This window comes from Amphimedon queenslandica, unplaced genomic scaffold, assembly GCF_000090795.2.
Source record: "Amphimedon queenslandica unplaced genomic scaffold, v1.1 AMPQUscaffold_13481, whole genome shotgun sequence".
NCBI classification, from domain to species: Eukaryota; Metazoa; Porifera; class Demospongiae; order Haplosclerida; family Niphatidae; genus Amphimedon; species Amphimedon queenslandica.
In genome coordinates this window covers 199,914-213,324 of record NW_003546283.1, presented here as the reverse complement: position 1 = coordinate 213,324, position 13,411 = coordinate 199,914, and the positions used below count along the sequence as shown (strand labels likewise).

Below are 13,411 nucleotides of genomic sequence, written 5' to 3'. Positions count from 1 at the left end.
TTTTATTAATCCCCTTATCTACTCTTGTTAACAGTGAGAGTCATCTAAAGGATTATACCCTACACAATTAAATATGATGCAGTTATTATAATAAAGTGATTGCAAAAAATAATAAACAACAAAGGAAGGAGCAGTAATGGTATGCTACATATTAAATTTAGCATTTAGCTGCCATTCAGTGGTGTATGTGTGGGCGTGTCTGCGATTGTTATTTTGGTGCAAGGTCAAAATTAGAAAACCTTTCCTCGGAGTAAAACCCTGCCCGTATAGTCCTACCACCAAAAAACCTTCCATTAAGATCAATAACTGCTTTAATAGCCGAGTCCTTCTTTCCAAATTCTACAAATATCCTAACAGCTTCATCATCGGATGCTCCTTCTGGTATCTCGTAAATAAGACAGTTCGTCACTTCCCCGTACTTGGTACACTCCTCTATGACCTCAGGTTGGAGCTCATTGTCCACTTCGCCAGCCCCAACCATGTTCTCCAATAATATAACTTTAGTCGGGTTCTTCACTATCTCCGTCAGACTCTTGACCATCTTCCTCTCCTCCTCTTTCACTTGCTCTCTCTCGGCAGCAACATTAACAATCTTGCCACCTTTGAATGATGTTTTCTCAACTGAGAGTGCCGTACTGATACCTTGCGACTCCTTGCCTAGGCCCTGTCCCTCTTGCCAGCCATATTTCGTCATTATGTTAGACGCAACTGCAGATGTCTTAAAGTTCTTTTTAGCATAAGGATTAACCTTGGGCGCTTTTAATTTACTTAGTTCCTCAAGAGCGGAACGAACCACTTTTGTCTCGTCATCAGGTTTTTGTACAGCAGGAGGAGGAGGAGGAGGAGGGGGAGGGGCAAAGGCTGGAGGAGGGACTGCACTTCCTTTTTGTGACTTCTTTCTTCTTCTTCTTTCTTCTCTCTCTTCTTCTTCGTCGCTGTCAGAGTCTCTGGAGTATTTCTTGTAGTGTTCTGCACGACTTTCTCTTTCTCTGTTCTGTGCCTCGCGGGCTTTATCCTTTTCCGCTTTCTTTATATCGTCATAATTATTAGGAACTAAAGGATCATACTCGTCTTGAATTCCACCTACACGTACATAAAAAACCCAATTTTGATTGGAATCAGCTCAAACTTTTTACACAACATAAGAACATGTATACATATTAGAAAATATTATTAAAAATAGAGAATTCTCTCCTTTTCAATTTTGGCGAAATTTGGCCCGAAACCATGTACTATAGTACAGGGACTTTGACTAGATTTTTGAGTAACTTTTAGATACTGAACACTATGACAAAAACCTCTGAAAACCCTTCTCTCTTTCTCACCATTATACCTGCAATATCATCTTCAAACAATGAACTTTGTGTCACTGTTGTCTAAAGAAGAAACAAAGAGAGAAATGGGATATAATAAGTAAAGTCTAATAACATGACACATTCACAACACACTTACATGCGACGCATGAACAGGAGGATGCTTCCTGCCTCTAGAGGCCATTCCTCCTCTGCCAACAGTCCGGACCCTTGATGCTGCCATCTGCTGCCTCATCATGTTAGTTGCCATTAATTTCATACTAGAAGAGGACCAGGAGGAGCTAATGGATGGAGCAGGTGGAGCATGCTCTGTAACTGGAGCCAGTTTTGTTTCTGGGTTTAGACTAGTGCTGCTGTTATCAGGTAGAAATGGAGTCTTCTTGGGCTTATCTTTCTTTGAAGGCTCTTCTTCATCAGTGGGCAGAGACTGGAAAGAGGAAGACGAAAATATCTCTGGCACAGGAGCTGTCTCCACTGAGAGCCCATCATACAGTGACATTTCGTTATACTCTGAAAATGGAAAAAAATGAAAATGTGACTTCTTTAATACTGCCCCACCTATCTACCACACCTAGAATATTTATTTTATTTAATTTAAATTTCAAATTTTATTTTTAAAAGCAGCAAATTTTGCAACATAATCAAAGTAGTAAGTACAATTAAGCAGAGACAGAGTATTGCCAGTTAGATCTATGCATGGCCACCAATTCTTCAACTGATTCTTCTTCCTCTTCGTCTTCCTCCTGTTGCTGCGCTGAAGCCATTACAGCTGGAGAGAGGACAAGGAACGGAGAAGATATTGATGGATCATGATACGTATAATGAGTGTCTGTGAGAGCACGGCCACTGCCAACACTAGTCAAATCAGGATCTGATGCATAATGACCTTTATCAGACCAAGCACTGGAGCACTCCATCGACCCACCACTTTCTCCTATAGCTGGGCTTGGACAGTACCCTCTTGGTGTTGAATGTATGTGAGCATTATGAAACTTCCTCAACAACGCTCTTTGGATAATGTCCCCATGATTGCAACTCTCCTCATTAATGTTTACCCTGTGCTTAGGACGTCTTGGGGTCCCCCCAGGGGTTCTGGGAATATTGACGTGTTTGAGTACTGGTCTTTTATTCGTGTTTAGCTCAGTTATGAAATCGGTTCTTCTAAAAGGAGCAGGAGCTATTTTCACCTCCTTACGACATGAGGGAGAAGGTGGGGGAGATAGAGAGAGAGGTGGGGGAGGAGGAGGAGGGGGAGGAGGAGGAGGGGGAGGAGCTACGAACCCGCCACCATCGGTTTCCTCTTGTCCAAGTGTTCTTGCTGCTTGCCTCTTTAAAGGAAGTGGAGGTGGACTGCTAATGTGATGAAGATGCGAATAGTTAGTTAGTTGTGATTTTAAACCAGTTATAGAATTAAGTATGGCCTGGTCCTCTTTTGACACAGAGAAGGACGGTATGTCATATAAGACTTGTCTTAAATCTCTCACGAATTCCTGCTTATTTTCTTCATTTTCCTATTGTGTGTATAAAACAAATGCATCATGATAATATCTCCCTATACTTGTTCTACGGATGCTTGCAATAGACGATCTCTCTCAGTTTGCAATGCTAGCCACTCAGTAACACTGAACGTCTTCTCTGTATAAAATAAAAGTGATGCAACATTAAAATTTTAGCCTTAAAAATTATTTTTAACAGAATTATCCATGACCATGCATAAGCTAAACCAGATCTAATTTGATCTAATTAAAGCAAAATCATTCATGCATGCAAATTTTATAAGTGCACCAGTATCTTGCTCTCTCTTCTTTTCCTCATACCTCCTTCGGAGTACATAGCTTCCAGCATTTCATTTCGCCTCTTTTCTGTCTTCTTTTGTTTCTCTTTCAAAGGATCACTAGAGCTGTACCAATGGTAATCAACTGTTGCAAGTCCTGGAAAATGAAAAAAATATTCAAAGAATAGAATACAGCAGTACTTGAATAGCTAGTGTTTTCTAAACTCCCCAAAGCACTTCTACTCGAGTTTTGACTAGAGTTAGCCATTGCTGGAGTGATTCAAAATGAGCCTCCCTCCAACCTACACCACTCCACCCACTAATGGTGTTGCATTACAACAATAGTCTACACTGTATGTACTGTGTACTATTAGCGCATGATCTTCAGCCCCGTCCAGTAGGTGAGGCTTAAATAGCTAATGAATGATGTCTCGCTCTCTTTGATGTACTACAGCTGACTGGAGGTTTAGCGCTGGACTTGCTCACTCTGTAGCGATTAGACTCATAATTCGAGTAAGCCATTTCTGTCCCTTATAGTTACCCCTTGTTGCTAACCCTGTAACAGCATACATACCAATTACTCCTTTGATGATCATGCCCTGCCTGTCTTTGTCACACTTGGCGTTTGGCTATTGTTACCAAGGTCAGGGGCATATCATAAGAACTTATGTATAGAGAGGCTTTTAGTAGATTTTTATACCTTGAGGGCTTTCTGGAGCATTAATTTGCCCAGAGTAATTAACTAAACCCACACCCACAGGTACAATCAGTTTGGAAAATAAATCGAACTTAAAAAGCATCAACCATTGACACTTTTAAGTCTAGTATCGTTCCTATGGTATGCTAAGTAATGTATGATAACATTTTAATGGGTCACCATCTGCTCAATACAAACAGTTAAACATGCTTCTCTTTTGTAACATTTTGTGTGACATGTGCATTGCTTACTGCTCATCCTTTCCCCGAGTATAATGCTTAGATACTCCCAGCGATTGTGTGTTTTGACTGCAGTCTATAGAAATTGATCATAGAGAGAGGATAAGTTGACTAACAGGGCTGAGCTGTTGCTCTCTAGTGATTTAGAAGCCTTACCTGAAAATCAACTGCCTTTTTCACTTGAATGCTAATCGAAGGATAAGCAGTTTAACTATAACCATACCTTCTATTTATATAACTTTGTCAATTGAGATCACTGCTGTGTGCGTGCGTGCGTGCATGGCGTGAGTGTGTTTGGTGTTTTTGTTGTTTGCTATTGTCCCTGTAGTGGTTATGTTCACGCTTCCATTTCTTGACACAAAGGATTGTTATAATCCACTGTTGTACACAATTGCTACTATCAGATTTCAGTTTTAAAGTGACATGATAGTAGCTGACAGATGCAGCTTTCCCTTCAACCCACTCCTGTGGGGGACTACCTATTATGATATCAGCCTAATATACCACTCTAATAATATTCATAACTAGAAGACAATACTTGTTACTATGCTTGGTATACTCAGTTGTCTTTTGCATGTAGGAGCACATTCACAGGATCCACACATACATAGCAGAGATGAGTGGAGAAGAAGTGTCACTAAAAGATTCGAATGCAGAAAAGGAATCACCTCAACCACACACTCCACCTATTGTTGCTACAGTCCCCACCATCTCTAAACCATCCAGTGATGAAGAGGGACCTATTATGTATGTGTCTCAGCCAAACCAATGGCCGATAAATAGTAGCAACGAGAAAGTGAATCCTGCATTAGCTAGTCCTCTTACCTCTCGTAGGATTCCTAATCGTTCTACAATACCCGCTATTGATATTATTGGCAACAATCACGATACTATTAATGATGACGACGATGTTTTTGCTACCAACAAAACGACCGAACACCAAGAAGACAAAAAGCTAGTCGATTGGGTGACTAATGTATTTGTTCCAGCATGTAAGAACCTATTGGATCAATGCTCAGAAAAGCCTGTCATTATCACAAAAGTCCAGACGTATCTCAGACTCTTAAACAACACGATTATGTTCTTTTGCAATGAACACCAGCAGTCTTCAGTGGTGTCTCCTTCAAGAAGTATGTCAGGTAAAGGAAGTGGTTGTAGTTGTGCTATCTTTAGTGTTATCTCAGTTATGTTATGGTATAAGCTGTAATGTGTGTGTTCAGTCTATCTGTCTTGTCTTTGGTTATTTATGTTGTTTTCCTTGCGTGGGTAGAGCTATTTTTCTTCATTTTTTTATTTTTCATTAATCGACGTTGATAATTTGATATATGCATGTACTATTGTGTAGCAATTTGTACAATGGAGTACATTTTTAACATTGTTAGTTTTCTATATGATAAATGTTCCACTATCAATATTGTAATATAATAATGGTAGCATACAGTATACATGTATATATCTTTTAAGTATGTGCTTATGTGTATGTACCTATAAATATAAATACATGATATGAATGTATTGTGTAATGTGGCTGAGTGTGTAAGATTGATTAATATAGAAGTGTATGTGTGTGCATTTATAACATGTTTATTGACATGATTGTCTGTCTCTGTGTGTGTAAACTGATGTATGACTATATTTATTGTGACTGATAGTTCACTAGTAACTAGTACTCTATCAGTACAGCAGTGCTCTGGTGTCATTCACATTGCCTTTAATTAGATGCACAGTGCGTGATGTTATGTTGATATGTGTGGCTTCTGTTGTGAGGACAGGTTGAAATAAAGGGCAATTTATTTTGCTGATATGGCTACTTTTACTTTATTGATTATTATTTTCTCAGCTCAGTTTAGTCACTTAGTTTACTAATAATTTTCTGAATTATGATTATTTTAATGATAAATATTTTTAAAAGACTAATTATTCTAAAAACTGTCTATACTGAGTATAATGTATATTCCTATTACGTTATTGATAGGTTTATTAGACTCGGGCTCTCGATCCCGTGATACCACTCCAGCTCCTGTCGATACAACAAGACTCCATATGTCCCCGCCCTCTCAACCAGCTCTCACTAAACAGGAGATAGAGTCCAGTGTCGCTATAAAGGTCCTTCGTTCGGTCTCAAGTTCTCTTCTTCCTCCGTTACTCAATCAGTCCAAGGAGGAGTTCTCAGAGTCTCTTCATCGCGAGATTGTTGTGGCTATACAAAAAATATCGTGGAAAGTTGAGGCCTGCATTTCTTATACTCACCCTGACCTCGATCTCAATATTCACAAGATTATATTCGATGATGCTCAAATTGGACTAGTTGGTGGAATGATGGTAGCTCCTCCTCCAGAGGAACACAAGCTTCAAAACTCACCGGCCCACGTCTCAAGGCTAAGTACTAAGAATGTGACTACTCCTTCTCCGCTACGTTTTGTCCAAAGTTATCCTGAACAGGTCGTGAGTTCTACACTGTCTTCTCCAACGCCTAGCGATGATGAGTATTTCCGTCCTAAAGCAACACGAAGAACAACTGTGTCTATATCAAAGCATCAAGTCCAAAGTCTCGGTCTCAATATTGTCGACGTGACGTCATTGGATAAGACTTCACCGCAATCACGTAGCAATACTATTGGTATCAGTACAGCTGCTAGACTAGTACAAGATGATGGCGTGATGGGTCTTGAGGCAATACGAGAGAAAGTTCTACGTAAGCTAGCCAAAGAGTTCCCGCAGCTTAAGACTGAGGCAGAGAGCATTGGAATGAGAGATGAGTCTTCTTTGTCGCTGGCGCCACCTTTCCCTCACCTTTTTAACGACAGGCGGAGCACAAGTACTCCTCTAACACTTTCACCTGCTCAATCCACTGGCAGCGTCACTAAGGACAGCAGTCCGGAGTTTGTTACGAGTCCTTCTACCCCGGGTATCTCAAATCTCAAGGAACGCACTAAAAGTTTAGAGTTTGATTCTGTTGCGGAGATAATGTCTCCAACCACACCCACTTCCTCTACCTCTCCCTTTCACCAAAGTTCGTCCGAGACCCAGCTAAGAGGAGGTACTAGCACCCTGCCTTACAAGAGGAGAGGGACTTTGATGAAGATCATGAAGAAAGGAAGGAAAGTGAAGAGTTTTGGTAAAGCAGATACAAAGATAAAGACACGAGCGGCCATTCATCATCGCTTAAAGTCTGGCTCTGAGTTTTTTTCAGGAGAGGATGAGTTCAAATCGGAATCCATCGAATTATATTCAAGAGGAGCTATCCCCACGGAACCTCCTTGCAGAGGTGATTAAAAGTTACTTTTCTTGTAATTGATTGTTATTTTTCTCTCTCTCTTTCCCTTTGCTGTTGTTGCAGATTCTTTTTATCTAAATATCGAAGTGCAGAGTAAAGCAACTGTAACTTCACCGAGACGAAGGAAATTCTCCGTTTCTAGCAGTAAAGGTACGTGACACATGCAGCGTATAATAATTTAACATCTAAGTAATTGATTTATTTAAAAGAGATCTGCCTGGGTGATGTACGTGTATTTTATTTATAGAACCCAAATCAATATTCTCCATGACATAAATATATCATTGTTATGTTGTATAAACTTAACTTAGTATAAGTTTATAGGATTACTAAAAATTACATAACAAAAAGTGTAGCTTTGTTATTTTTGAGTTTGTTATGTTATTCACTTGACAATATTGCAGTGTATGTGTGTGTGCATGTATATATTATTTGCATATCTGGACACATGATATTGTACTGGTATTTTGAGCCCATATTTGGTAGTGTGACCTCTAAACTAATCCAGCTGTGATTACTTTGAGTAGTGAACGAATACTCAGCAGCTGTTTTTTGGTTTCTTGGATTGATCTGATGAGTAAATGTATCTACAGATAGACACTCACCCACACATAGTGCTTGAACACCTGTTGGAGTACTATACTGACTCTTCTTCTCTTATGTCATCTCACCTTTCCTTTCTATTTTATCTTCTTCTTTTCTCTACAGCCAGTCGACCACTTCTATCAATGGACATAAACATTAACACCAATTTCCCTGAAGTAAATTATTATTCTATGTGGGGAGTGTAGGGCTTAATTGTTGAAACTTTGGCATTTAACAGAAATTTTGTAAAAATTAGCACCTAATTTTGACTGATTTTATAAAATTTTAGTCCTCAAAAATCACCCAGTGTATTTTTTGATACATTTCTTCTCTTTATATAGTTTGATCTTCAAGACTATGTTATCACCAGATCTTTGAAAGATGTAACTACACTCTATGACATATTTGCTGTCACAACAGTTGCTGGTAATGGCCGTCTAGCATTTCTCTTTACTTTGTTTTGCTTTCTTTATTGTAGCTAGTAATCTTCCAGGCAGACCAGATAAGAAGGGCAAGGAATGGAGGCAACAGTCTGAAGCTTTCTTAATGTATGTCGCCCAGTCACAGGAACTTAGAAATATTCCAGAATTTATGGAATTCATTAAACCAGGAGATATGACTGGTTAGCTGCTTAACTTTATTATTAAAGTGCTTTCATTTGCATATATGGTGCCATTATTATAGTGTTAGTTTTTCTGATCAGTGAAATTCAATATGAAAATACCCAAGGCTATATAGCCCATGGTTTTTTCCAAAAAATGGCTCCAAAAACACCCAAAATTTTTATTACATTTTCTGATACATATTAATGTCTTTATGCTATGTAGGAAGTTTGAGCTGATTCTGAGCTCAATTTTTTGAGTTACGGCCATTTTAAAAAAGTTTCAAGACTGTAGTCTGTAGGTTTGAGCTATGCTCCAGAAAACCTGATAATCATCTTATGATTTTATTAATGAATTATGCAATTGATTTTTATTTTGCTACTCCTCCTTCCTCTGTCTCTCTCTCTGTCTCTCTCCTTGTAGTTGTCTTGTCCAACTCATTTAAGAAAGACAATGAGGTAGCCATCATACTATAATAGGCAGTGTTTATCTTAATTGCTGTAACTTGTAACCAGCCTTGTCCGTTGTCTGAACTTTGTATAAAACACACACTGCACTCACTTGCTCTTTCATTTTTTCTTATTTGTATTTCTCTTCCATTTCAGTTGGAGCTGCTGATGACTTTCTTCACTCCAACTGTGTATTCAACAGGTGATGCAGGCACCCATCATCATGTAGAGCTATTGAAGAATGTAGTCTCAACTAGTAAGTACAGTATGTTCAATCATCAGTAATGGCTATACATTTACATGTATATGTGCATTTAATGATATTAAATTTTACAAATGGGTTACTCTCAAAATAATTTTTAAAAATTTGATTTATTATTTTTTTGCATTGTGGTTTATTCATGCATAAACATTTTTACTAATTTTTAAATCTGCTTAACTTGTGGAGCTCACAAAATTCAGTTTCCACAAACTGTGTCTTCCATAACTCAAAATTGTTGTATCTTATTTCACCAGCTCCTACTACCCCAACGTCTCGTGTGCGTTGGAACTACCCCAGTCTAAGTAATGGCAGGGGATCAGTGATGATTGAAAGACAGGAAGGGGAAGAAGAAACAACATTTGTCATTAGAGAAGGTAACATTGTTATGGTGTAGATACATGTATCTTTTAGCTTAACTCTTTTTTCTCTTTTTCTTTTCCATTTTTTCTCCTTTTTCTCTGCTCTCTTTTTCTTCCTTTCCCCAATCTCTTTTTCATTCGTACCTTTCCCTTTCTTCTCCAGGTGATAAAGATGCTTTGATTGTTAGCGAGACTCAGAATGGGGTCCTAATCATAGCAGGGACTTTTGAGAAACTGGTGGAGCAGCTAGCATGCGAAGAAAAACCAGGTTTGTGTGTCAAATCATTATAATACTGCTAAAAACGTTACTTATATTTTAATTTATTCTCTATTCTATGCATTAATGATTGTATAAATGTAGCTAGTTGACACTAATCTAACGAGTTTTGGCATTGTTGAAATGATGTTCCTGGCTTGTCAAATATTAATTCAATCCATATTTGACTATACTGTATATTTGGTAGTGTTGATCTCTTTGTTTGGATGTTTTGATTTGTAGTACCATATTTAGCTTTATGCATTATATGATTGTGAATTATTACAATAACTTTTACAGAGGTACTGTACATTGTAATTGTGTGTGTGTATATATGTATAAACCATTGGTTAAATTTATATTCATACAGTTTACTTATTTGCATTTTTTATAATGATATTCATAGTATTAATATGCCCTGTTATGATGATATTGTGATAGTTATTTTTGTTCAATTCAGATCCTCATTACGTCAATACTTTTTTGTTGGGTTATCGTCACTTTGCTACGGCAGTTGATCTCATAACACTGTTAATCAAAAGATATCCTTCTCAAATCACTTGTTGTATATTGTTATTATTATTATTTTATTGTTATTTTCTTTAACTATATCAATATTACATTTCAAATGACAGTAGCACCTGATGCTTCAGAGGAGGAAGTGGCTTATGCTGAGAAATGGAGATATGTCATTCAATTGAGGTGAGCAACAAAACGATTATAATAATTAATATAATATATTTGGTAATTTTTTACTATTATAGAGTACTGGATATATTGACATTTTGGATCAAGATTTGTTTCCCAGACTTTCTTAATTACTCAGATGCTGTAAGACAGAATATAGCAGTTTTGAATTGTGCATAGTTGTAAATATTTATTATATTTTTTAATGCAAAGTAAATGCATTTGTGATTTATTAGTTATTATTTTTAGATGGAAAAGTTAAGGGATTTCATCGATCATCTTCAAAACTCTGACGACAGTAATTTCACTTCAGCAGCTGCAACACTTTCGTCCATGATCACAGATAAAGTGAGTTTATTTTCATTCATACAAGTTTGTTTAGAATCATAGTCTCCATTACTATCTTTGCTATCTTTAATCCGATTATATCATCAGTTTAAAAGTGATGCACATGTACATGTATACCTGATTGTTATCTTTTGTATAATCAATACTTAAACAATTAAATACTTTAAATTTGTTTATTTCATCTAGTTATCTTTCTGTCTATCTTTTTGTTCCTTCTCTCTTCATTTCTTCTTTTCTTTTTTTTTGATGTATGTAAAGACTGAAATGTTTCATGGAAAGAAGTCGACGCAGCATGACAAGTTATCTGTCTCTCCTCCTCTCTCTCAGTCTCCAGTGACATCCCCCTATCACTCTCATTCTGGTTCTTCAACTTCATCCTCTCAAGATGTCAATTCATTTACTGCAATACAAATAGCAAGACAGGTTCGACAATCCATACTACATAGTATTGAGTTTACACAGAGCAAATATTTTTTCTTTACTTCTGTATTTGACCTTTGAAAAAAAGTGGGGATTTTTATGCAGTCTGTTTTACCCATATATGTATGTAATGCAAGGAATTTAATTCCATTTTTGAGTTAATTTTTACTACATTTTAAATTTTAAAACTATAGCTGACACTGATGGAGTTGGAGTATTTAAAAGCCATTGATGTTTTTGAGATAGCTGTGTATGTATGGGAGTCTGGAGAAGGTTTGTATTTTATTTGTTAATTATTGTTGTATTTATTCTGTACTTAATTTTTCATGCTGTTTATTAGATTCAAGACAGTTTCGTAAAAATCTTGATGCTTACATTGCAAGATTTAATAAAGTATAAATGTGTTTCTTTATCAATGAATTGTGTTGTTGTGTACGAGTTTGTATTTATGAAGATAAAAAAAACATTAAACTTGTTTAAATAATGAATGATGATGACTGTGTTACTTAGTAGTGCAGCATTCACAATAATGTCACTAAGTTTCATTAATTGTATTATTACCAGGTCAGCTATTGGGTTGCTTCCGAGATACTGTCAGTCTCTGATGAAAAATCAAGAGCTTTGCTAATTGAAAAATTCATTGAAGTTGCAAAGGTACAAGTTATACTTGGAGCAATTAAATTAATTTATTTATCATTAGTATTCTTCTGACTTTTATATTTATTTTTTACTGTTATTGTAAAGGTCACCTTTAATAAACCTTGCTAACCTCACGTATTTGCATTTTGTAATAATTTTCACTGCATGAATTTATTATTATAATAATTGATGCATAACATTAGATTTGTCTTTTCTTTTAAACTGTAGCATTGTCAAGAATTAAAGAATATTAATACAACAGTGTCACTTGTCACTGGATTGTCTCTATCATCAATCAGAAGATTGAACAAGACGTGGAAGGTGATTTAAAATTATTACTACTAAAATAACAGCACTTTAAAAATAATAATCTGTCTTTCCTCTCTATTAGCTTGTAAATGAAAAGTTTGTTAAATCATTCACAAAACTAAAGCTACTTGTCAATCCTGCTAATAATCATCACGACTATCGTAAAGCCATTAACACAATATTAAGGACAAGGAGAGACTGTTGCTGCATTCCTTACTTTGGTAAGGCCAATATAGTAACAATGTGCTTGATCATTTATTTGGTTCATTCAGTACATAAAGTAGACAGTTGAAATAATGTGTGAATCAACAATCAGTGATGGAATGACCTTACATAATAGCTCTAGCCATAGATAATAGAGTAAATGGTTTTACTTAATGAGTCACCGTTTCATTTACTCTATTATCTATGCTCTAGCATGTTTTATGTTAGAAATTGTTGTAATAGTATAATTATCAGTTAATTGTATCATTTACTGCACCAGGTGTGTTTATGCGTGACGTTACTCTCTGCAATTATGGAAACCCAAAGAAATTAAAGAATGGACTTTTTAATTTTTCTAAATTAAGGATACTGGTACAAATGGTAAGTATTATAACAGCTATTTCCTCAAAGGCACAGGATGGCATTAACCTACACACTTATCTTTTTTCTCTCTCTCTCTTATCTTTTTTTATGCCAACATTTAGTTTGATGAACTTCATCAATATCAACGTTCAAAGTATTACCATCCTTCGGATGATAGGACTCAAGCTTTTTGTAGTAAATTATGGTCACTTGATGATCACGAGTAAGCAATTGTAATCAAATTTGAGCAAATATTCACATTGATTTTTTTGTCATTCTTTCTTTCATTGTTCCTTCTCAGTCTGTATGAGCTGTCATTAAAATTAGAGCCAAGAGAGCAATCAATGTCTGAATCAGAGGATTAATGAAATGCACACTTTTAAATTCACAGCAAATTGTTTTGAAACTTAACTAGTATTTTTTATTTTTAATTATTATAAATATTGTGTGTGTGTGTGTGTGTGTGGATCTCTTAAATAATAAATGAAGCATTATATTGATTTTGAAGCATTATAATGAAAAAATTAAAATGAGAAAAAAAATAAATTTTTATAATATTTTCTGATGTATATACATGTATTGTGTAGAAAATTTGAGCTGAATTAAATGAAATCTAGATTTTTTATGA

The 13,411-nt window shown here is 36.1% G+C and overlaps 3 protein-coding genes across 5 annotated transcripts; 1 reads left to right on the top strand and 2 right to left on the bottom strand.

Annotated features, from left to right (window-relative positions):
* Positions 1 to 27: 27 nt before the first annotated feature.
* On the bottom strand, positions 28 to 1,880 carry LOC100632487 (splicing factor 45-like). The gene is made up of 3 exons (XM_003384942.3): positions 1,453 to 1,880; positions 1,334 to 1,376; positions 28 to 1,083 (listed from the first exon to the last, which is right to left on the bottom strand). The coding sequence occupies exons 1-3, from the start codon at positions 1,810 to 1,812 to the stop codon at positions 209 to 211; spliced, it is 1,278 nt and encodes a 425-aa protein (XP_003384990.1). The 5' UTR covers positions 1,813 to 1,880; the 3' UTR covers positions 28 to 208.
* Positions 1,881 to 1,901: 21 nt separating this feature from the next.
* Positions 1,902 to 3,438, bottom strand: LOC109580705 (protein diaphanous homolog 1-like). Of its 2 annotated transcripts, none has more exons than XM_019994175.1 (4): positions 3,289 to 3,438; positions 3,131 to 3,244; positions 2,872 to 2,948; positions 1,902 to 2,824 (listed from the first exon to the last, which is right to left on the bottom strand). In XM_019994175.1, exons 1-4 carry the CDS (start codon positions 3,353 to 3,355, stop codon positions 1,973 to 1,975), a joined length of 1,110 nt encoding a protein of 369 aa, XP_019849734.1. In that variant the 5' UTR covers positions 3,356 to 3,438; the 3' UTR covers positions 1,902 to 1,972. The 2 variants fall into 2 exon arrangements, with proteins under 2 accessions (XP_019849734.1, XP_019849735.1); XM_019994176.1 differs by having other exon boundaries at positions 3,131 to 3,232.
* Positions 3,439 to 3,505: 67 nt separating this feature from the next.
* On the top strand, positions 3,506 to 13,296 carry LOC100632362 (uncharacterized). 2 transcript variants are annotated; one of them, XM_019994174.1, is made up of 24 exons: positions 3,506 to 3,600; positions 4,604 to 5,153; positions 5,999 to 7,291; positions 7,364 to 7,450; positions 8,009 to 8,061; positions 8,227 to 8,311; positions 8,364 to 8,507; positions 8,911 to 8,945; positions 9,093 to 9,192; positions 9,453 to 9,572; positions 9,721 to 9,825; positions 10,274 to 10,355; positions 10,435 to 10,515; positions 10,578 to 10,644; positions 10,750 to 10,848; positions 11,107 to 11,271; positions 11,463 to 11,541; positions 11,609 to 11,661; positions 11,833 to 11,922; positions 12,136 to 12,228; positions 12,299 to 12,437; positions 12,701 to 12,801; positions 12,906 to 13,006; positions 13,085 to 13,296. In XM_019994174.1, exons 2-24 carry the CDS (start codon positions 4,640 to 4,642, stop codon positions 13,146 to 13,148), a joined length of 3,750 nt encoding a protein of 1,249 aa, XP_019849733.1. In that variant the 5' UTR covers positions 3,506 to 3,600; positions 4,604 to 4,639; the 3' UTR covers positions 13,149 to 13,296. The 2 variants fall into 2 exon arrangements, with proteins under 2 accessions (XP_019849733.1, XP_019849732.1); XM_019994173.1 differs by having other exon boundaries at positions 4,604 to 5,162.
* The last annotated feature ends 115 nt before the right edge of the window (positions 13,297 to 13,411 follow it).

Coding starts and splice junctions, on each gene's coding strand:
- LOC100632487 (XM_003384942.3), bottom strand. CDS start 1,812: ATGTCACTGTATGATGGGCTCTCAGTGGAGACAGCTCCTGTGCCAGAG. Junction 1,377..1,452: donor CTCCTGTTCATGCGTCGCAT/GTAAGTGTGTTG, acceptor TTTCTTCTTTAG/ACAACAGTGACACAAAGTTC. Junction 1,084..1,333: donor GTTTGAAGATGATATTGCAG/GTATAATGGTGA, acceptor ATGTACGTGTAG/GTGGAATTCAAGACGAGTAT.
- LOC100632362 (XM_019994173.1), top strand. CDS start 4,640: ATGAGTGGAGAAGAAGTGTCACTAAAAGATTCGAATGCAGAAAAGGAA. Junction 8,508..8,910: donor TAAACCAGGAGATATGACTG/GTTAGCTGCTTA, acceptor CTCTCCTTGTAG/TTGTCTTGTCCAACTCATTT. Junction 10,516..10,577: donor AGATATGTCATTCAATTGAG/GTGAGCAACAAA, acceptor TTACTATTATAG/AGTACTGGATATATTGACAT.
- LOC109580705 (XM_019994175.1), bottom strand. CDS start 3,355: ATGGCTAACTCTAGTCAAAACTCGAGTAGAAGTGCTTTGGGGAGTTTA. Junction 3,245..3,288: donor AGAAAACACTAGCTATTCAA/GTACTGCTGTAT, acceptor TTCATTTTCCAG/GACTTGCAACAGTTGATTAC. Junction 2,825..2,871: donor TGCAAGCATCCGTAGAACAA/GTATAGGGAGAT, acceptor TACACACAATAG/GAAAATGAAGAAAATAAGCA.